Source organism: Acinonyx jubatus, chromosome D3, assembly GCF_027475565.1.
Source record: "Acinonyx jubatus isolate Ajub_Pintada_27869175 chromosome D3, VMU_Ajub_asm_v1.0, whole genome shotgun sequence".
Classification (NCBI taxonomy): domain Eukaryota; kingdom Metazoa; phylum Chordata; class Mammalia; order Carnivora; family Felidae; genus Acinonyx; species Acinonyx jubatus.
In genome coordinates, this window is record NC_069392.1 from 27,982,369 (window position 1) to 28,004,899 (window position 22,531).

The window sequence follows — 22,531 nt, forward strand, 5'->3', positions numbered from 1 at the left end:
TGGCCTGCACTTTGGGGGCCAAAAAGGCACCACGGCCTTCCCTTCCTAAGTGCCCTGGGCCCAAGGTCCAGGTCCCAGCCAAGCTGGCCTTGCTTGCTCACAGCCAAAGGCCTAGTCAGTCTGGCTCCTAGAGCAAGCACCATAGCTGGAGTAGAGAATGGGTGGGCACCTATGTTCTGGAGTCTATGTTGAGGCCCAGGGTCTGTGACCAGAAAGGAAAGTAGCAGCCCACACCCTGGACCCTGTGCCTGCACTGCCCCTTCCAGGACCAGCTCCAAAGCTAACCCCTTTTCCTCCCAGGATGGCTGGTGGCTCAGGGGTCTCCCTCCCCACACAGACCCTCAGAGCCAGCTTCACGGACCCCCACCTGCATTTCCATGTGCCCCCTTCACTGAGACCCAAGATGGGCCAGAACTTGGTGTGAAGACAGTGGTGGAAAAAGACAAATACCACCCTGCCTTGAAGCAGTTCTACCTAACTGGGTCAGGGGAGGGGGCGACCTGGGCATCTGCATTTCTAGACACTCCCTTGATGACTGTGAGGCTCCCCTGCCCCCTCTGAGGCCATCAGGTCCCCTCCCACATACAAAGCCACCTGGTCCTCGGGCTTTGGAAAATAAAACCTCTTCTCTGGGTGGCTGCCAGGGTTTAATGGTAACAGAGTGTAAAGGTGACGGCAGTTAAGTCCCATGGAGGCCGCCCCCTTTCTCCAGGCAGAGGCAGAGCCTGAGGGTTTTCCCTCCTCCCCAGGCCCTGCAGGGGCCCCGAACCATTAATGAGTTAATAAGTGGCAAAGCCCACGAATCACCCAACTCTACCTGTGCAGAAGGGCCCACTTGAATGCACAGAGCCTAGATGGGGACAGTGTCTGGAGCTGGTGTTCCCACAGTCACAGCCAGCCTCCTCACCCCCAGCAGACCTGGCCCCTGGCCCAGGCACACAGACAGGGCCAGAGTGGGGAAGAAGCTGGGCCCTGCACAGTGCAGGGAGCTGGGCAGGCTGGGCTATTAGGATATTCCAGAAAGCAGAAGCAGAAAGCAGGCCTGTGTGCTGGTCCCCTTGGCTCAGTAGCTTTGTCCCTTCTTGGCCCATTCCTTCTGAAGCTACCTCTGTTCTGACCAACCAGCCTGGGGCAAGGGCTCTCCAACCTATTCCCCCACCTCTAATCTTCAGCTTCTGCTGGCCCCTCCACCCATGAAGCTCGGGCTGGGGTCTCCACAACCTATTTCTTTTTTTTTTTTAACGTTTATTTATTTTTGAACAGAGACAGACAGAGCATGAGCGGGGGAGGATCAGAGAGATGGAGACACAGAATCTGAAACAGGCTCCAGGCTCTGAGCTGTCAGCACAGAGCCCGACGTGGGGCTCGAACTCACGGACCGTGAGATCATGACCTGAGCCGAAGTCGGCCGCTTAACCGACTGAGCCACCCAGGCGCCCACCACAACCTATTTCTTGACCATTGCTGGATTTGACCTCAGGGGCTTCAGGGTCATGTTGACCACAGCTGCCTGTTCACTCCTCACCAATACCTCTGCAGCCCTCCTCAGGGCTCGTCGGGGTCCCTGGGGCCTCCCTTCCCACTCTACACTTGCTCCTGTGCAATCTGTCATGCTTCACAACCTGACTCTGGGACTCTACCACCAGCCATGACCTCATCCTGCAGCACCTGTAGGATCGTGAACTCCTCGCCGCAGCAAAGGCTTTGTTCATATCACATCTCTCCATCAGCCTCAACAGTCAGGGAAAACCTCATAGCCCCTGTCTCCCCAGGCAGCCCAGCCCTGCCTGCCCAGGCAGCCCAGCTCTGCCCTTCCTGGCTCTCATACCACATCACCAATCTGGAGTCTGTCTACCTCTGCTCTCCCCAGCCTTTTCCAGCCCTCCTGCTGTCCCCTCCCAGGGATCTTAGGGGTCTCCTTCATTTCATAGGTGAGGCTCAGAGAAGGCAGAGCCCCTGGGTCACACAGCTTGACTCTAGCAGGCCTGGGGAAGGAATCCAGGGTATTTTGGCCTGCAGTATTTTAATTACTAAGGGGAGGAGGGCAAGAGTATCGTTAACGAGGCTCTAGAGACCAGCAGAAACAGATGCCAGAGGTCCCAGGGGGCCCGGTGACTCAGCAGGAATGGGGGGGGTGGTTGTCTGGGGTTGACAGAGTGCCAAATTCTCACCTCTCCTTGTACCTTCCAGAGAGACAGGCTGCAATCAACAAACGAATGAATGAATGAATGAATGAATGAATGAATAGAGGGGATCTAGGAGCATTCATGGTGGCCAGGGCCAGGACTGCCAAAGAACAGGGTTGGCAGCATCCTCAATCACACACACACACACACACACACACACACACACACACACACACAGGCACAGAGCTGCATAGAGGCTAGGCCCCTGTGGGATCTAGGGACGGACACAGGTCCCAGTGGCTGCCTTGCCATCTCCCTCCCAGCCCAGCCAGGACCCACGCCAGACCCTCCCTCCCCACAATTCACTGGGGAGGCTCCCAGGGCACCCGGAGTCCTAACTAGCCCCTAGGGTTCAGTGAGAACAACATGCAGGGTAGAGGGATACTGCCCTCCAGAGGGGCCCACAGTGCACTGCCCATGACCCTGTGATGGACACAGGCAGCATGTGTGAAGGCACCAGGGTGAGAAAGACTGGAGTGCAGTAGTGAGGAGCTCCCACACAATGGAAAAGGTGGCAGGGACAGAAAAGCCAGCACAGGTGACCATGAGAGTCTTGAATGCCAGGCCTGAGGAGGTGCATTGGCTGACTAGGGTGGGTGGTAACGGCCCTGCCCCACCCAGGATGCTCAGCCCCAGACTCATTCACTCATTTACTCCTGCATCCAACATCTGGCATGTTTAGTATCTCTGGGAACTAAGTCACCTAGTCATCCTGTGCTCAGGGCCCCTACTGTGAATCCAGGTGGACAGAGAACAGAGAGCCATTTAAACAGGCTGTGGGTGTGGGGCCTGAGTCACCTGCTGGAAGCTGGGGTGGCCAAAGAAGGCTGCCCTGCAGAAGTGGGATGAGTGGAAGCTGCTAGGTATATGGGGTGTGTGTGTGTGTGTGTGTGTGTGTGTGTGTGTGGCGGGGGGCATTCCCAGCAGAGAAACGGCCTGAGCAAAGGCCCAGAGGGGTGGAGGTTGTTGGATTAGAGCAGGTAAAAGAAGACATGGCCAGAATAGTGTGGGGTGGGCCAGGTCATCCAGTGGCTTCCTGAGGACTGGGGCTCAGCAGGGAGATACCCAGACCAGGAAGGGCTTGAATGGAGGTACCTGTGAGGAGGATGGATTCCTGCAGCTGTGGGGGGTGGGGGTGGGGGGCCTGAACTATAGTATGGAGGTGGTGGCCCTAGCCAGAGAGGAGGACTGGGGACAGGTGGGTCCATAACCACACCTGCCTTCCCCTGACTGTGATCAGGACAGTAGTTTGGAGTATATGGTGTGAGCCTGTTTCCTGACTCTGGTCTGGGCGCCTAGGCTTCTGCAGCCTTCATTCCACGTCCTGTCACCTCCTGCTCAAAAGCCGGTCCAAGCTCCTCGACCCACGCTGGGACCCACCGACAGCACAGTCCCCCTGGGCAGGTCTAGCACACTCAAGGCTGCCTGCATTGCCCACACCCCCGCGTTCCCTGGCGCTCCATCTACCACCCCCTCTCGCCCTGTCGGAGTTCCCCGGGCCCAGGCCAGATTGCCCGCCCCCCACCCCCACCCCCACGAGACCTCAGTCATTCCCACAGCCATCCCGGGGGCCCTCTCCACGGAGCGTCGCCGGGGCCCCAGCGGTCGCTAGGCTGCGGGCTGGAGCTCCCGGCCAGGCCCAGCGCCGGTGGCGGTGGCGGCTGCGGCACGGATGGCGGTGGAACCCGGGCGCCCGTGGGCTCAGGCCCGCAGTGTGTACGGCGCGAGCGAGGCGCTGCGACGGGCCGCTGGCCGCCGACGGGACAACGGGCCGCAGCCCAACGGGCCAGGCCCTGAAGAAGCCCGCGCCCCGGGCCGCCTGGCTCGCCTGCGGGGCCAGATCCGGGCCGAGGCGGCGGCGCGGGCCGACGCACCCAGGCTGCTGCAGCTGGTGGAGCGGGCAGGGGCTGCGGCGGGGGAGGCGCGGGCGTCGGGGGCAGGGGAGCGAGCGGACGCGCGCAGCAGCGGCTCGGTGTGCTCTGTGTGCGGGGAGCCGCGCGGCGGGGCCACCTACCCGGCGGGCGTCCTGGAGGTGAGCGAGCGGCGGCTTCAGGAGGGCCTGGCGGCAGTGCGCGCGGAGCTGGGCGCGGGGCTCGAGGCGCTGCGCGCGGAGCTGCGTGCCGAGCTGGACGCCCTGCGCGCACTGCTGCCGCCCCCGCCGCGGTCCGCCCGCCGGGAGCCCCGCGCAGCCCCCCGCGCCGCGCCCCGCGGCCCGACCCTGCTGCGAGCGCTGGGCACCATGAACGCCCTGGCCACGGTCGCGAGGCACGCCGACGACGCACCGGACGGCCCTGCCGACGGCAGCGCGAACCGGGCCCTGGCCTGGAAGAACTTCAAGAAGACGCCGCTGCCGCCAGGGGCCCCGCAGGGCGGCGGGGATTGAGGGCTGCCCTGCCGAGGGTAGCCGCGACCAGGTGCAGGAAGTGCCCTCCTCCTATCTATTTATATGGACAGATACACCACCCTTGTAGATGGAGAAGGGTCCTCAGAAGCCGCCTGCTAGCGCTCCAGCGTTAGGGTGTGGGTGGCGGGACGCGCCAAAGCTGAGGACTGTCGAGGGTCACGTCTGGGGAGTGCGGAGAGCCTCCGCGCAGCCAGTGATCTTCGCTGGAGACTGAGTCGGGGGCTGGAAGAGGGGTGGATACCTTTCTGGTCTTAGAGCTGCAGAAGGGTCTGGGCCAGGGATGTGGCAGCCTCCCAGAGAGCCTCCGGGAGAGCCCAAGGGTCTTTCTCAGGGGAGGGTGTTACAGGTTTTTGTTTGTATTTGTTTTGTATTAAGGGTCTTGGGCTGGAGGCTGGGCCTCCAGACACTGATATAGTGTGTGACCCACACACTACTCAATAGATGTTAGGGACATGTGGGCTGCTGGGACATTGTTACCTGGACACAGACTCACCCAGGGCAATGCCGCCTGGATATACAACCGCAGTCTGCAGGGCATCAACTGGACCACAGCTAGTCCCTGGCCAGCTTCACTCTGCTGACAGACCCAAACTCTTACTGGACAACATTGCCTGGGCACAGTGGCATCTAGTCAATGTTCTTGGGACTCTTAGCTTCGTTATGGACAGTGACACCAAGGACACTTAACCTTTCACTTAGCCTCACCACAGGCAGACACCTGGACACCACTGTCTCTCCAGAAAGTGTCACCCTACACTCAGGTTCCATAGCCTAACTTCCCAGTGTCACCGGGGAGTGGTTTCACCTTGCACAGAGAGCCCTTCACTAGCTGTCCTTGTCACCAGGACCTACCCCACCTAGCACAGCCTGCAGCAGAGCCTGGAACCGGTAGCTTCTCACCTCCTGGCTTCGGAAACGTCAGTTGAAGTCATCATTTAATAGCGCACAGTGTCCTGGGGTCAGCCAGCTCGTTTTTTTTTTGTTTTTGTTTTTGTTTTTAAATAAAGTGTAGTATTAGACTTTAACAGGTGGCGTTTCCAAGACCTGCTAGTTTTTCTCCTTGGAAATGGGGGATCAGAGGGATCTGGGGAGGTGTGTGTGTTCTGGATACAGGTATGGGACTGGCTGTGATGGGGTGGGGGAGGGTCGCTCAGGGGTCCCCTGTTGTATGGCAGGCACACTGAGGCCTCAGTGGAATTCGGGCAGGAATCTCGCCTCCGTGGGAGAGGTTGTGTATTCCCACCCCACCCCCGCAAAATATGTGAGGCCAAGGTCACTCTGTGTATCGTTTATTGCGGGAAGGGGTCGAATCTGGTTCCTAGGGGCTCTGCCAGAGCCACAGGCCCAGCAGAGCCGCGTGCACACGGGCTAGGGTTGGGGCGGGCACCGAGGCTGCTGCGCGGATGGAGGCACCTGGAGAGGCCGAGACCCTGCGACCCCCGAGAGGCTGCTGCGGGCGGAAGTTCTCGGTGAGCGGTGCAGGGTGAGAGCCGGGGAGCCCAGCCTGGAGCATGGTCTGGAACTGGGCCACCTGAGGGCTCGGAGCAGAGACAGGTTAAGACGTGGGCAGGGGCTGCGGGAGGGAGGGAAGAGGGCAGAGCTGCCCAGTGGAAAGGGTGGGGGCCCCACCTGTGAGCGCCCGATGGGTACCGCGTCCTCGAAGACAGTCCAGACAACCGCAGGCTGGCAGCCAGGCGTGGTCAGCGACCCCGAGTAGCGGTAGTAGCGCGAGAGGCCTGAGGCGCCCGGCAGCAGCGAGGCCAGCGGGAAGGTGGAGGCCAGATTCACAGAGACTCCTGGGCCGGGGAGGGGAGGTGGGATTGCAATCGGCCTCCTTGTGCCCAGCCGCCCCCCCCCCCCCCGGCCCCCAGCTAACCCCGCGCCCCGGGTGCGACCCCGTGGCTCCTCACCGCGCTCAGACACGTTCTTCAGGCTGGATACCAGGACGGAGAAGTTGGCGTTGTCAGTGTCCTGCTCCTGGGGAGGGGGCTCCAAGTGAGAAGGGCTCTGAGTGGGTGGGTCTCCAAAGGGGAAATCTGAGGTGGGGAGAGGTCTAGAGGAGACTGTAAGTGGGATGGGGGTAGGCTCCCAGTGGGGGCAGCTTGGAGATCTGCTGGGGGAAGGGTCACCCTCCCTCCCCACTGACCCTGCAGACCCGGTACCTCTCCTTGGCCCCATCCTCCCACAGAACCCTTTAAATCCTGTAAACCGTACAGACTCCCCCAACAGCCCCACCAAAACTCTACAGGCCCACTCTGCTCCCTTTGCAGACCCCCTTTCTGGGAAGCACAAGGAGTCACAGAACTCCTCTGTCCCTCCCTCACTGCCAGGAGTTGCACAACCTCTCCCTCACCACTAACAGCACCGCCAGCACAGCCAGCCCATCGGGGTGACCTCGAGCTTCCCCCATGCTCTGGTACCTCGTGTTCATGTGGACCACGTGCATCTGGAGAGGCACAGACCGTGAGAGGTACCAGCTGCTCCTTCCACAGGGCACACCTACCACCCTACCCCCTACCCAAGCCCACCTCCATGGGGCGGCGCTGCCCATCCAGGCTGTGCTCTGAACCTGCTCGACCAGGGCCCCCCCAGTGGAAGTGCAGCTGCAGTGCGCGGTAGGCAGGCAGTGGCAGCCCGGCGCCCCGAATCTCCAGGTGGCTCTGTGGGCCAGCGTCTATGTGGAGCAGCACTGGGGGTAAAGGAGCACATGACACTCTTTCCCTCCACCCGCTTGCCCTTGTGCTGTTAGGGCACAGAGTGCCAGCACAGGGCCCCTTTTGGGCTAGTCTGCTCCCTGGCCGGGCTTCCATGGAATAGGTCCTCTGGTGGTCAGCAGATGGCAGTGGAAAAAACCTACCCTGCAATGAGGGGGAGAAGAGGGTGGCCGTCCTGTGGTGGGAGTTTTGACCCACCACAGCTGTGTGTGATACCGGGGGGCTGTGATGACTTCCGAGGTGCTGTGACGGGCTCTGACTTCTGGGAATATCCCGACTTCTGGTCCTCGGGGGCAATGGCTGATTGCTATTGTTAGGGGGATCCTGACACCTGTATGTGGGGGTTCATGACCCCTGTTGGGGGTGTCTACCAGCGAGTATGGATGTTCCTGTGCTCTTTGTGGAGATTTTGATCCTTATGGGTGTGTTGGGGGGTAGTTCTCACTCCAAGGTGGGTTTCAGCTTGTGTCTGTGGGGATCCTGGCCGTAGGGTACTGACCTGTATGGCCATCATTCTCCAGGGTCCACGGGCCTGGAGGTGCTGTGTTGTAGCCCTGTAAGATGAAGGGTCCCAGGGTGGGGTCCCGCTGAACCAAGTGAAGGTCAATGTTGATGGGGGACTGGGCTGGGCCCCCACAGGCAGGGGCCATCTCCTTCCAGTGGGTGGGGCCTGAGGGAACAGGGTCAGGGATATGTGGGGGGGGGGCTCGGGGGACAACTTGGGGATACACAGAGGAAGGCAGTGCCTCTCTCCCTCCCTCCTGCACATACCTAGAGAATCGCCCAGCCTCAGGAAGCTCCTTCCTGCTCACCCACACACCTGGACAGGTCACAACTGCCACACGTACCCCGACCTAGCCTGGCCATAATGTTTGTAACACTCTCACGTAGGTAGGCACCACCTGGTCTGGGCCATACTCTGACACACAGTCACCTGCAGCTAGAGTGCCCCACAGGGAACGGGGATGGAAGGGTCTCCTGGCACGACAGTCACACACCCACACTGGGGACATGTATCACTTGCTCACACATGGGCTGACCATGCTGACAGCCTTACAGTCCCCACTTATATGAACAGCTTGGCACACATGCCAGGACTGGAGATCACACCAGCAACAAACACAGACACACAGGCATGGGGGGGGGGCGTCACACGCATGCTGCCTGGTACCCAGACAGCCACTGTGGCCCAGGACTCCAGACACAAACCTGCAGAAACCAGAGAAGCTTGGCATGCACACTGCTTTTGGTTCATGCTAGCATCAGACTGTCTAGTGGCCACAGGACAAAGACTGATACCATATAGCCTCACATGACACTCTGTCCTCACCACACTTTGGGTCCTGGGAGTCGTAGCACCAGGTGCCTGCGGACAGTGGACAGGGAACTGAGATGAGGGACAGCAATCTGGGCTCTCTCTGAGCTCCATGCAAGAATGGGGCTCCTCCTCTCCTAAGACCCCAACATCTCCTCCCCCAAAGAAACCCCCCAGTGGCAGAGCTTTACAGGGAGAAGGGGGAGCTGCAAGGGAGGGTAGATTCGAGAAGGGTAGAATTCGAGATGGGCAGGGTCCAGGTGCTCACCCTCTGAGTCCCCGCGCACCACCAGTGGCACAGTGAGGAAGGCGAGTGCAAAGCCTGGAGACCGCATGGTGCAGCAGCCACTGTGACTCCAGAGGACTGGAAAGTGCCAGAGAACTGTGGGGCAGGCTAGGCAGCTGTTTATTAGTGGGGTGGGCTTAGGGGCGTGGCTAAGTCTTGTGGGCTCTCTGGCAGGCCACTGCAGAGAGGGTCAGAGGGGGCGGTGTCCAGGCAGGGCCACCAGCAGAGAAGACAGAGGTCTGAGATCACCAGGCACATGCTCTGATCCCAGGGCCGCGGCTGTGTTCCAGCAACAATCGCTGGCATTTACCGGAGCAAAACACTTTAAACAGACTCCCCCAATTAATTGGGGGGAGGCGCTATTATGCCCACTTAAAGAGGAGGAAACAGAGGCTGGGGGCCAGGAGTGACATGCCAAGGCCACCAAGTAAGGATGGAAATGAAAGGGGAGGGCACTTTGAATCCCAGTGCCCTTGACTTTTGAGGTTGGGGTGGGGAGGGTGTATTTCCCTTCTGTTGTGGGCCTGGGACCTCCCAAAGACCATAGGCTCTCTTGTATAGGTGTCTCCCCCCCCCCCCCCCCCACGCCGCCCCGCACACCTGGGAAAAGGCCCTCCTTTGGGGGATTACTCCACCAACAGGTCTTTGGGAAGCCACAGCTCTCCCACTCTGCCCCGCACCAGCCTGGTGGGGACACTTCAGGCTTCCCCAGCAGCTCCTGAGGCTCTGACTCCAGGCTGTGGCCTGAGCCTCAGCCCCTCAATTCATTCTCCTGGCAAGTGGAGCTGATTTTGCTGCCTCTTGGTGTAGCTGGGAGAGGAAGCAACACTGGAAAGCTCTTTACCCAGCATGTGTGTGCCTGTGGATGTGAGCATAATTGGGCCAGTGATGTGAAGGGAGATGGGGTGGGCTGGGGGTGGTGGGGTATCTTTCTCCAATCCCCAGAGGGTCAGGCTCTCCCCACTTTGGGGAAGGGGCGCGGTCAGCAGTGCTGACGGCACCCAGGACCCCCACCACCACCCTGGCAGGTATGTTCAGAAATGAGGGATGCTGTCCTCGAAGCTCCTATCCACACCAAGGGACTCCCTGTTCCTTTTTTAACCCTGGCCCCTCGCCTGTCAGGCCCCCAGGATCCCCCTGCCCAGGATGGAGCTGACTGCCAGGACGCTGGGTTAGGAAGGTAAGCACAAGGACCCACCTGAGGTTGAGTCCCCTGGACACCCTTTTGTTCCTCCATCACAGACTGGGAAATTATTGAAAGGACCATGGTCAGTGGGGCATCTTGGAGCCCTGCACCCCAGCCTGGCTCACCTAGATGCCCCAACTCCTCCATCCACCCATCTCAGCCACCCTGGCTGGAGTCTCCCATCGCAACTTAGGTCACACCAAAGACTGACCACGCCTCTTCCAGAACACAAATTTATTTGGCATTTGGATGAAATGGTTCTCACAGCATCTTAAGAAAAGGATTAGTGCCAACCCAACCAAAAATAAACCCAAACTAAAACCCTTAGTGAAAGGAGAACATAAAAAACAGGCATCGAGACAATGTACAGTATCGACTCCTTCCTCCACCAGGTAAGTCGGGTCCTGGGGGAAGAGGCCCCTCCCAAGAGCCTGGCCTGTACCTCTGGGAGCCCAGTCAATCACAGGAGCACAAGAGTCTCAGCTCGGGTTGGCTTTGGGATTCTTCATCAGACCCTGGAGCAGTTAGAACTTAACAAAGGGCGGCAATTGGACAGGAGGCCAAGGGCAGCCAGGCAGACCCTGGCTCCCCCACCTTGTTCCCCTCACAACTGCCCTCCAGCAGAGCTCACTCCTAGGCACCAGCTCCTGCACACATGGCATGCAGGCCTCTGTGCAGCCCAAGGACCCCAGTGGGCTGAGCACCCTGGTGCTGGGACAGAACCCTGGCCAGTCCAGAAGCGGGCCCACCATACTTCAGGCCACCTCCTCAATGCCTCCTGCATGCCTGATTGGCCCCAGCAGTCCTTCGGTCCCCAAAGGGAGCTCCCCAGTCCCAGACATCTTGTGCCAACTGCCCTGTCCTCAACACATGGTTCTGAGGTCTGGGCCAGAGACAGGGGAGCTGTGAAGGACTCTCGGCTGTTGAAGTCAGGCCCCTATGTGCTCCGCTGGGATAGTCACTCCAAAGCAGACACGCTCAGGACACTCACCTGGCACCAGTAAGACCTGTGGCTGCTGCTCTAGACCTCGGCTCCCCTGAGCCCAGCACGCTGGAGGCACAACACACTTCCTGCTTTGTCTTCAGCAGCCAACGTGGGGCACACGTGCCCAGGGTGTATTCTTGAAGGATCAGCCCTATGGCAAGGGGAGCTCAGGCCTGTTTGGCATGCAGCCCGAGTCCTGCCTCCAGCACGCTGGATCCTGCGAGCCTAGACAGGCAGTTCAAAATTCACACCTCTGGCTGGCTCAAGGGATGACAGTTCTGTGGGGAAACTCAAAAATCTCATTCCATACTGGAAGAACACAATGGGTTTCCAATGGGAGAGTGTGAGAACATGCCTAGGACTGGACTGTGCCACCGAGGTCTGTCACCACAAAGCACCACAGAAACACCCACTTCTAGTCAACCCTCCTGTCACTGCATGCTGGTCTGGAAGAGCTACAAGGGGGACCAGGAGCAGGGCTCCATGCTCTCAGCCAAGGGGCAGAGGTGCAGACCTGGCCACACCTCAGTGCCGCCAAAGATGCCATGGCTGGCCTGGGAAACTGGGGCCCCAAGGCCGAATTCTGGCATACCGCCACCACCTGCAAAACTTGGACACAGATGTACACACACACACAGACACACGCGTACACACAGAAAGAAAAGATCCAGACATTCAACGTAGAAAAGATATGGATGTGCTAAAAATCGCACAGAACCCGCTTAATCTCCAAACCTCAGAAATGCTAAAAGCCCCGTGTCAGGAGACAAGACCACTGCCCAGGAGCAGGCAACAGGGTCCCTTGGTCTAAAGGCCCCTGGGCAGGGAACCCAGCACCCCGAGCTGCTGAGGATGGGAAGGTGGCATGCGGCCACTGGGCACTCGGCTCAGTGGTGGTGGTGTGCAAGTGGACTTTCAGGAGATGGACACAGCCCAGGGCATTAGTTTCAGCCACCCCTCCCCCCAAAGAAACAACCCTTTATGGCACAAACAAGATAGGGTGGGGGGGCAGACCAGACCCATGAGCAAATTCAATAGGAGTGGGGGGCTCCAGAGGGTAGCGGACTGGCTGGCTTAGCCCCCAACCCCCAAAGGAGGATCCAGGGCCAGGACACTCATGCGTGGCTAGGGGCCTTGGCCCAGCTCCAGGGTTGCCTCTTGAGGGAGCCATGCACAGAAATGCTGGGGAGAAAAATGACAGGGTAGGGCCAGGGCCCCCTGGCACAGAACTGGGCTTCACAGAGACCCAGCTTGAAAGACAGAGTGGAGAGTTCAACTTCCTTCCAAAACCCCCTCTGAGGGTCTTGGGCACCAGAGGCCCAGGCCAGCCCCCAACCCAGGGTAGGGTCACCCTTGATGTTCATGGCTGGGCTGGGGGGTATCCTCAGAGCGGCCACTATAGTAACCTCCAAGGGCATCTACCCTGAGGCAGACCAACCACCCAGACTATACTGACAGTCCACACACACAGTGGTGCCTGGAAGTGCTCCTCCTGAACAGTGGCTAGCGAGGTACACGTGGCAGCCCCAGGGCTCAGTGGCTGGCTGGCAGGCTCCTCTGGACGGCATGCTGCAGCGAGCAGGCCCACCAAAGCCAGGTGTGGTCTGACTCCCACCCGTGCCCACAGTGCCTTCTTTGTTCCCTACTTCTGAAACGTGTGGTCTGAACAAACTTCGTCATTCTTCTGCCATTTGGAAAGAAAAAGACAGGGACCCAAAGCTAAGCATGTTTTTGGAGCCCTCAAGGAGACACGGTGCAGGTGTTTGCTCCCTCGGGAGGTCGGTGTGGTCTCTACTCGTACATGCACGCCGTCAGCGGGTGTGCGGCAGTGCAGCTGGGTCCAGACTCACTTGGGGGCCCCTCAAATCTCCCACAGGGATCAGTGTTTTCTTGTCAGCAAAAAGGTGCTCTCTGCCCATTGGGGCCGTGGGCTGAGCCATCCTCTACACCACGGTATTGAGGGAACTGCGGCTGTGGCGGCCGCCCCCTGGCAGCGCCTCTGTCGCTGGGGTGCTCCCACTCTGGGTAGGGTCAGGGGGCACAAGCAGGGCACTGCTGCTGTCGGCTGAGTCTTCCAGGTCTGCCAGAGAGGCCCCTGTGGCAGGCACAGGGTGCTCCAGGCGCCGGGGTGATGCACCTTCACCGCCACCATCTCCTGGGGTTGGTGGCCTGGCCTCTGCTGGCTCAAAGGCATCGTCGTCTGCAGGGAGACAAAAGGGAGTCAGCAGGATGGCAGGCCTGGCACGGGGGAAGATGGTGGGCTGCACAGAACCAGGGGCTACTTCTCCTGCCTGAATGCTCCCGTGGTGGCGGGAGGAGGGGGAAGCTGTGCTCACCCCCCACTTTTGCCACCTGGCCTGGTGCAAGGTGCAGGGGTACAGTCGTGAGCAAGCCATGGCAATGTGATATGGAGGGACAGGCTTTGACAGTCTGCAGAACAAAGTTGGGGGAGAGGGAAAGTCCTCTCAGACTTGTTGGAGGTTGAAGCAGGGCTCACGTGACACAAGGGAGTTACTGGGCCGGATGTGGGCAGGCGGAACAGGGGACACAGCCCCCAGAAAAGGTGCTGTGGCTGGAATATGGGGATGAGAATGTAGAAGACAGGACCAGAGCAGACAGCTCCACAAACCTTACCGGGGTCTGTAGAAATCTCTGGTTTGAGGGAGGCTCTGTGGCAGCCCATTCCTTTCAGCGTGCCTGCTCCTTATTCCGGCTTTCTCCAAAAGCTCAAGGCATGGGGGCCCCTGTTTCCTGGCTGGCTGCCCCCCCCCCCAAGCCTCAGCAGTCCTGTTACCTGCCCCAGGGAGCAACTGCTCCCTCACAGCCTGCTCCATGCAGCCATCTGGGACCCGCTGCCCTCCAGCAGCATCCCTGGCAGGAGCCTGTTCTACCCCGACCCCCTGGACGGCAGACTGAGACAAACTGTGTGTGCAGGGGTCAAATCCAGGTCTTGCCTGCACACCACAGACAAGCAGTACTAGCAAACAGGCCCCAAAACACAGTGGCGCTGGCCCCACGACACACATTCTGCTGTGCTGTGTGGGTGTGCAAGGAGCCAGGCAAGGAGTGCAAGGAGTGGGGCACTGCCTGCTGTCATACTGCAGGGGGTTGTGTGCATGTTAGAGGGTATTAACATGTAGGCAAACGGGATGGGACACCTGAGCTGCACATCAGGGACAGGAACAAGCTGGGCAATGGTGAGGAAACTGGCATTCCCTCTGTGCTACACAGACCTGTGAGGAATGATCTTCCACAGGAGCAGATGGACAAAAGACTTAAGCAGTAAGGCCAACATCACAGAACCAGTGCTTTCTTCCCATTTCACAGACAGGAAGGAATGTCACAAAGTCCTCTCTAACAATTACCACATATGCACATGTGTCTTTGTGACCCAGCAGTTGGCTCTGGGCAGGCACCTGGAAGACCTGGGCCAGTCCTATCCCCACAACCGCCAACACCTGGCTCCCCATCTCTCCATACTGACCAGCTGAGTGTGCCCCAAGGGCTGCTTGCTAACAGGTGTTCATGGGAGGAAGGCAAGGGGCAGCATGGCCACTGCCCACGGTCATCTGCATGTACAACCCTGGGAAGAGCCTGCCCACCAACAGGTGGTTCCACCTTAAATGGAAAGTCAAAAAGAAGCAGAAGGCCAAGGAAGAAGTGGAGGTTCAGGGTCCTGTGTACTGGGGAGGAGGACCAGTGAGCCTCTGTCTGCAAACACAGGATGGCCAGTGATGTGCTGCTCCCTGTCCCTGGGAGGGAAGCACCTGCAGGGTCGTAGAACACGCTGTCGGGGTTAATGGAGGCCTCATAGGGCGGCGGTGGATCATCAGGCTGGTCGATGTCTGGGTACTTGTATGCGGTGTAGGGAGGAGGAGGGTCGTGGAAGTGGAACGTGCCGCCTTCTCCATCGTCAGAAAGGTGTAGGGGCGTGAGGCCGGTGCCGAACCCATCTGGGCCATAATCAAAGCCGGGGATCCTCCGGCCGAGGTTGAAGTGGTGCACTGAGCAACAGCAGGGAGAGACGAGCAACAGCTGAGTCACCCCAGAGGCCCACAGCATCTGACATCCCGACTGTCACACTTGTGTGCCCAGCTGCCCACATGAGAGCCCTGAAGCTCTGATGCGGACCCCCCCTCCTTCAGAAAGTCCCTGCCCCTCACCCATGTGCAACCCATCATGACATCCTGCCACTTGCACCGCCCAGTCCTCACCACATCTCTCCAGCTTGAGTGTCTTTGTAGATGACTAGGTGAAAACTGAGGGTCTGTGGAAGGGCTGTGCTGTGAGGCCCCCAACTGCAGCTGGCACAGTCCCTTTGTATTCCTACCACCTTGATTCGGGGCCCTCCCCGGAGGGTCTGTACCCATCCCACTGCTCCCCACACAGACTGGGGACTGGGCACTAGGGAGCACAGCTTGCTCACTGACACAAGGTGATTCCAGCAGCCCTATGGAGGGCACAGGCCACAGCAGAGAACTCTCTTGCTGCAGTGAACTTGGGCTGAGGAGGGCCAAGTCACATTCTAAGTTGCCTGACATTCACGGGCGTCTGCTGCTCTGCCCTCTCTGCCCACAGCAGGTGGCCCCGCTCATGGTCCAGGCCGTCAGAAAAGGTAACATCAACTATCTAAACATACAGCAGCAGCTGCCTGTCCTGTTTCAAGGTCTGGAGGGCCGGGGAGCCTGGGGGCAGCTGGCACTGAGGGCACACCCCTCCCTCCACACACCACGGCCTGATTTTGGGTCCCAAGGACAGCTCCTCTAGTTTCCCAGGTGTGCACTCAGCCCAGGAGCAGGTGAGTGGGTGGGACAGGGACACCCCACCAGGGCACCCCTATCATCTACACCCTCTTGCCTGTTCCCTTGCCCCCCCCTTGCTACTTCCAGTACCCTCTCACCCTAAAGAGGACACAGCCCAGAGCAGGGCCCCCGCTGTGGCTATTATAGGTAGGGCCAAGCACACTCACAGTTTGCTCCAATCAGGGACTCAATGCGCTCCCGGCGCCTCTGGCGAAGCCGGTGGACCATGAAAAGCAGAAGCGACAGGATGAGGAAGGAGGAGATGCAGCTAACGATCAGACGCATCCCACTGGCCATGGAGTCAAACAGGCTGTTGCCATCTGTTACAAGGAGAGGAAAGAAATCGGCTGTTCTCAGAAAAGGAGAGCCTGATCCCCAGTGCTTAGTGCTACGGGAAGGCCACAGCCCTCCACCGCCAGGCATCTATGTGGAAAAGGCAACTTGCTTCCTGATTCCCTGCACTTGACGTCTTAGGAGAGATGGGAAAAATGAAAACAGCTGAAAGTCAAGAATACTGTGGTTACATCAAAGGAGAGAAGCAAATCATGGGCCAGGAAAGATGTTTTACCTTCCAGTCTAGCACTCCTAAGTGCCAGGCAATGCGCCCCTTCTGCCTAAAAGCTGGCGGGTGCTGTGTTATGGGCCCCTGTGTCCCCAACCATATAGTACAAAATCAGGCAGATATGACCGAGCCACTGGACTCTAGACCAGGGATGCTCACCTGGGCGACTCTGCAACTTCCAGGGAACATTTGGCAATGCCTGGAGACTCTTTTGGTCATCATCAACCATTTGAGGGGTGGAGGCACTACTGGCATCTAGTGGGTAGAGGCCAGGGATGCTGCTCAACATCCTGCTATGCACAAGAAAGCCCCACATCACAGCACTCGGCCCCAAATGTTGACAATTCCACCCTGCCTTTCCCTGGCGCACACCGGTGCTGGTTAGGTGCTTGCTATGGAGCTGCTGTGGGTAGGGTACAGATGGTGATCATGGGATGAGGGGTGAGGGAAGAGAACTTGCACTGGCTGAGTGCCTACAGTGTGACGGACATCTCTAGGGGCTCCTACCTAGATGAGATGAGCCACTCACACCAAGTCACAGAAGAGCAGAACCAGGAAGTGGTCCCAGGAACACCTGCCTCCACAAACCCAGAGGGAAGGCCAGGGAGGCTTCAGTGCAGGGAGGGGGGCAGGCACAGCGAGGAAGCGACCTATAGCCACTGGAAGCAGGACTCTGTGTGGGTGTAAGGGCCAAGGACTATCGTATCAATCCATACCAATGCAGATGGTCAGAGCTCACACTTGCCCTCCTCCCACAGGAGCCAGAAAGCTTCCCTCAAAGCTGCATTTATTGCTGACAACACTTGGAAAGTAAATATGTGGAAATGATACATTCTCTCACCAATTAGCTGCTTTTTTTGGTGCCTCTGATCCTCTTCCAGACTCAAGGGAACATTTTGTCTCTGTCTGTGGGAGGAAGTCTGTCAGCCCAGGGGGCTACTGACATGTCTATTAATTGGTGGTCAACTCAGAGATCCCAAGGGAGCACCTAAAGGAGCAGCCTCTTTGCAATGACTCTTAATCACTTCTAAAATAAACCCAAGGACACAGTCAAGGTCCCTGACCATTCCTCCATGATGATTACCAGGAAGGAGGAAGCACCTCCTAGAAGAAAGTCACCTGCAGTCAGACACAAAGAAGACAGCACTGTTCTAGGGTCAGAAGTCAGAGATCCCTGGGGACTTGCCACAACTGGTCCCTCCATGGGGCTCTGGACAGTACCAGACGGGGCTGTGCTCTGTCTTCCAGGCTACTGGTCCTTAGTTAACCCTTGGGCCCCAGAGGACATGTCTTGCTGGGGAAGATGCTGTTGCAACTGAAGGTGCCCTGAAGTTCACCTGGCCTGGCCCTTGGTCTGATGCTTGAGCCATCCCAGGTCCTTTTCATGCAGCTGCCCAGTCTGTGCATGAAGAACTTCAGTGATCAAGAACTTAACCATTTCACTGAGCTTGGTTACATGGTTAATGGTTTCAAATCTCTGTCAGAGATGGCAGGTGAAACAGAAGCTCAGCAGGAATCAGAGGCCAATGCCCTGGATTCTAACGTGGGCTCTGCTCCTGGCAGCTGCTCTGCTGGGCACCTCGTCTCACCTCTTGGGAGCCTTGTGACCCCAGGCTTCCCCAGGGCACCAGTGCAGGACAGGAATGGAGAGCACCAGTTGCTCTGTGCCTCAGCCACCCTCAGAGCTGGCAATTCTGTTATTTTCATCTTCCATTAGGTGTGGTGGCCCAAGTGCATTCAATTTGTTTCCCTAGTGACCAGTTGAACATCTTTTCAGCTGTTTGGCTGCCATCATGTGTCTTCTTTGGTGAAGTGTCGTATTAAATCTTCTCCCCACTTTTTTAAAAAAAAGTTTATTTATTTATTTTGAGAAAGAGAGAGAGCATGTCTAGGTGCAAGAGGGGGTGGGGCAGAGAGAAAGGCAGAGACAGAATCCCAAGCAGGCTCCGCACTGTCAGTGCAGAGCCCAATGTGGGGCTTGAACCCACAAACTGTGAGAGAGACCATGACCTGAGCTGAAATCAAGAGTCAGATGCTCAACTGAGCCACCCAGGCACCCCTCCCCACTTTTTAATAGGGTGGTTTCTTATTATTGGGGTTTGTAGAGTCTTTATATACTCTGAATACAAGACTCTGACTTGTGTTTTGCAAATATTTTTTCTCTGCTGGTGGCTCATCTTTTCATTTCCTTAAGCAACTTTCAAAAGCAGAAGTTTTCAATTTTGATGAAGTCCAATTTATCAATTTTTCTTTTTTGGATCATGCTTTTGATGTCAGCTATAAATGTTGCCTATCCCAAGGTCACAAAGATTTTTGTTTTCTTTTAACAGACTTTATTTTTTTAGAGCCTATATTTTCTTCCAGAAGTTTCTGAATTTTGAGTCAATTAAAAAAATTTTTTTTAATTTAAGTTTATTTATTTATTTATTTAGAAAGAGAGAGAGAGAGAGAGAGAGAGACAGAGAGAGAGAGACAGAGAGAGAGAGAATGGGAGAGCAGGGAAGGGGCAGAGAGAGAAGGAGAGACAGAATCCCAAGCAGGCTCTGTACTGTCAGCACAGAGCCCAATGTGGGGCTTGATCCCATGAACCACGATCATGACCTGAGCCGAAATTAAGAGTCAGAGGCTTAACTGACTGAGCCACCCAGGTGCCCCTTAAGTTAATTTTTATACATAGTAGAATGTGTAGTTAAAGGTATGTATGTGTATATATGTGTGTGTATATTTGCATATGGATGTAAAATTTTCTAGCACCATTTGTTGAAAGATTATCCTTTCTCTATTTAATTGTTTTTGTACCGTTGTCAAGTATCAGTTGACCATATAAGTGTGGGACTATTTCTAGACTCTATTCTAGAGTCCACTGATCTATATATCTCTTGATAATACTGCAATGTTTTGTTTACCAGGACTGTACACTAAGTTTTACATCAGGTACCATGAATCCTCCAACTTATTAAAAACTGTTTTGGCTATTCTAATTCCTCTGCCATTCTACATAAATTTTAGAATCAGTCTGTCAATGTCTGCCAAAAGTCTGCTGGAATTTTGGTTGGGACTGCATTGTATCCATAGATAATTTGGGGGAATTAACTGTATAATGATATTGAGTCTTATGATCCATGAACATGGTACACCTCTCCTTTTATTTACACCTTTGATTTCTTTCATCAGTATTTTATGATTTGTAGCATACAGACTGCACATATTGGTAGGGTTTATACCAAGGATTTCATGGTTTTGGTACTACTGTAAATGGTACTTTTCTTAGAAATGTCAATTTCCAACTGTTCATAGGCAGTATATATAAAAACAATGTAGTTTTATATATTGACCTTGTATCTGGAGACCCTGCTAAAGACACTTATTAGTTTTGGTATCTTTCCTGTAGATCCTCTGGGATTTCCTATGCAGACAATCATGTCATCTACTAAAAAAGATTATTTCACTTTTCTGATCTGGATACCATTTCATTTTCGGCATTGCCCTTGACCTCTTGAACAACCCTAAACAGAGTAAGAGCAGATATCCTTACCTTATTGAAGGGGATACTTTCCCAAAGTCCCCAGTTTGGGTGGCAGTGTCTCTGTCCTTTTTGGAATACAGGCATTTCCCAGGAGAAAATGCTCCAACCTGGGAAGCAGTCAGGAGCCTGCAAAAGTAAGGCTGAAGCAAGAGGCAAGGAGAGGCCCTGGATAAGCTGCTCTGGCAGCACAGGAGAATGGCCTACAGCAGCTATGGTCTCATCCAGAGGCCCTGAAAGCCCTGCTCTGCTGAGAAGTCCTCAGGGTTGGTTAGGCTCTACAGGCCTTATATATATCTAATCATTCTTATAAAGCTTGGATGGAGAGGTAAGGCAACACTGGTAGACTCCTAAGAAATGGAATGAGAAGTCCAGGTGATGTGACTTGTGAAAGCCAGAGGTTTGACTCATGTGGAAAGTAAGTGAGTTGGAGGCTCAGAGTGATGTGGCCAGGACACAGACCTGGTAAACAATGAATAGGTGCTTGTCAGAATCCCATAGGAATTCATCCTACACAAGAGGTAGCATCTACCATGTGGGATAGGGAGGCCCAAGTATACTTTCACTGAACTCCATGTTCCCTGATGGCTCCATATCTGACTGCACGTTTGGGATGTGTGCCAGAGTGCCCCATTTGGCTAAATCTCAGATACCACTGACATTACTTTGCCCTCTCCCCAGAAGCCTTCCTGGCATGCAGGACATTGACAGCTCTCTACTCAAGGAGAGCTCTTGTTGTTGTGGCCCTCACGGGCTAACTCTAGCTGTTGCACCAGCACTAGGCAAACAGTATCTCCTTCACAGGGGCCCTGGAGGTTGGAGATGGCCTCCCTGCCCTGCCCAAGCTGTTCATCTACAGGGTCCACAAGCTCAGGAACGGCCACAAGTCCCTGCTCTCTCATATTGCAGCAGCCAAGATAAAAAACAAATTCATGCTTTTGATTTACATTTCTCTTAAGATCATGAATTTATAGAGATGCCAACTGCACTGGTGTGGAGAACAATCCAGCATGCTGTATGGAGTGTGATGCCCACTCATGGTCCTACAGATTACGTTGCTATCTGTTGCTCTTTAGTGTGTGTGTACGTGGAAAAGGAAGGAAGAGGGTTATCCAGAGACCACATGCGTACATAGTATCTAACCACAAAGCACCACCTGGTAGAAAGGAGTTTTCTCTTGAAATTGAGGATAATATTTAATCTTTTTCTTGAAGATTTTAACAGTAAAAATCGAGGACTATAAGCAGTAAAAAGTGTCATTATTCTCCAGATCACCATAGCCAAGAAAGAGCTCAAGTAGGGACATAAGTCTTGAGAAAGACAGGCCAGGTCTGAAGCTATTATTTACAACTGATTCATGAACAGACACTCACACTCAGTTTGTTAAAGTTCACTGGTGCACAATACCTATTACCTGAGAGCTGACATGAGCCAACTTGAGAGGTGGCAGTTAGAGGAAGCTGGGTCATATGACACATACATGCCCACAAGAGTAATTGGCCAGCTCTATGAACAAATGCTGCCACTGCTGCTATGCCATGTGCCATGAGCTCTCATAAGTCCCCACCACTGAGAAAGCAAAAATACATGTAGGCTCCAGCTTGGAACAGGGAGGCTGACTCGTGACCCACCATCAGTCTCACCTGGGTCCAGGCACATGAACTTGCAGCACTCCTTGGGGTCCTTGCGGTACTGCTGGCAGCCCTGGGGCCTCTCACAGAGGGCAGCCACGCACATCTCAGGCTCCCCACCGTGGCAGGTGCAGCTCAGGCATGGGTCGTCTCCTTTGGGGGTGAAATAGAACCCTTCATCCACCACATTGTCCTTGATGTCAACACATGTTTGACCTGCAACAAACCAAACACACACATGCCTATTGCATATGCATTATCAGCAGGAGCCCTGACTCTCTCCACCTGGGGGGCAGATGACAACAGAGGAGTTGGCAAGATCAACCTGGGAGCCCTCCCAGTGCTGGAGTGTGTGAGTCTGGCCCATGGCCGCAGGGAGTGGCTATCTGAGAAAGGTCACTACAGCTCACTATTAGGACAAAGCACACCTGGCCATGAGCCCAGACAGCTACGAGAGAGAAGAGTGCTAGATTCCGGGGAAAAGCCCATGGAGAAGGGTTTGCTTTTAAGTGTTTGCCTAAGCAGTTTACTTAGAGGTTTCCTCAACTTTAAGATGCAGCTGCCATGTCTATTAACCATTTTGTGACACATTTGAGAATGTATTTCAAATGAGTCTCCCGAGAAGCTGCTAGTTCTGCTTGTGAAGACAGTTCACCAGTCCTAAGACAGACACATTGAACTGTATGCAGAGCTGACCTGGGGCTAGAGAAAGAGAAATAGCCATGGCCAGAGACAAGAGGGAGTTGAGAAGTCAGACTTTTTCTGCCAAAGTCAGCAAGCAGACACAACAGATGCCTGGGGGAAGGGATGAGTGATGAGGCAGGGGCAGTTCTCCAAAGATACATGCTCGGTGAAAAGCAAAGGGACATAAGAAGTCTGTTTCAGTGTCTAAATGGAATAGAGATGTCTAGAAAAACTCATCAGAAATCCCACAACC

At 55.8% G+C, this 22,531-nt stretch overlaps 3 protein-coding genes across 17 annotated transcripts in view; 1 reads left to right on the forward strand and 2 right to left on the reverse strand.

Annotated features, from left to right (window-relative positions):
* The window catches only part of LOC106983593 (carbonic anhydrase 15-like), a 37,262-nt gene extending 27,107 nt beyond the window's left edge, over positions 1 to 10,155 (reverse strand). The window contains exons 1-8 of one of the 10 annotated variants that reach the window (XM_027049642.2): positions 8,888 to 10,155; positions 8,635 to 8,670; positions 7,804 to 7,974; positions 7,119 to 7,279; positions 6,944 to 7,036; positions 6,501 to 6,567; positions 6,220 to 6,386; positions 4,201 to 6,121 (exon numbers count right to left, since the gene is read on the reverse strand). In XM_027049642.2, coding sequence (XP_026905443.1) covers positions 5,909 to 6,121; positions 6,220 to 6,386; positions 6,501 to 6,567; positions 6,944 to 7,036; positions 7,119 to 7,279; positions 7,804 to 7,974; positions 8,635 to 8,670; positions 8,888 to 8,954 — 975 coding nt within the window. In that variant the 5' untranslated portion in view covers positions 8,955 to 10,155 and the 3' untranslated portion in view covers positions 4,201 to 5,908. Of the gene's footprint in view, positions 1 to 4,200; positions 6,129 to 6,219; positions 6,387 to 6,500; positions 6,580 to 6,943; positions 7,037 to 7,118; positions 7,280 to 7,803; positions 7,975 to 8,513; positions 8,671 to 8,887 lie in introns of all 10 variants that reach the window. The other 9 variants (XM_027049639.2, XM_027049638.2, XM_027049637.2 and 6 more) reach the window with 9 other exon arrangements.
* LOC128312454 (protein FAM246B-like) lies at positions 3,093 to 5,552 on the forward strand. Its single transcript, XM_053206337.1, has one exon. It carries the CDS (start codon positions 3,859 to 3,861, stop codon positions 4,567 to 4,569), a length of 711 nt encoding a protein of 236 aa, XP_053062312.1. The 5' UTR covers positions 3,093 to 3,858; the 3' UTR covers positions 4,570 to 5,552.
* A 155-nt stretch (positions 10,156 to 10,310) lies between the features above and the next one.
* The window catches only part of DGCR2 (DiGeorge syndrome critical region gene 2), a 97,693-nt gene continuing 85,472 nt past the window's right edge, over positions 10,311 to 22,531 (reverse strand). For 3 of the 6 annotated variants that reach the window (XM_053206334.1, XM_027049630.2, XM_053206332.1), the window contains 5 exons: positions 21,607 to 21,810; positions 16,600 to 16,695; positions 16,046 to 16,198; positions 14,844 to 15,080; positions 10,311 to 13,276 (listed from right to left, as the gene is read on the reverse strand). In XM_053206334.1, coding sequence (XP_053062309.1) covers positions 13,020 to 13,276; positions 14,844 to 15,080; positions 16,046 to 16,198; positions 16,600 to 16,695; positions 21,607 to 21,810 — 947 coding nt within the window. In that variant the 3' untranslated portion in view covers positions 10,311 to 13,019. The remainder of the gene's footprint in view (positions 13,277 to 14,843; positions 15,081 to 16,045; positions 16,199 to 16,599; positions 16,696 to 21,606; positions 21,811 to 22,531) is intronic. The other 3 variants (XM_027049635.2, XM_027049632.2, XM_053206333.1) reach the window with 1 other exon arrangement.

Excerpts from the sequence above, each read along its gene's own strand:
- LOC128312454 (XM_053206337.1), top strand. The coding sequence starts at position 3,859 with ATGGCGGTGGAACCCGGGCGCCCGTGGGCTCAGGCCCGCAGTGTGTAC.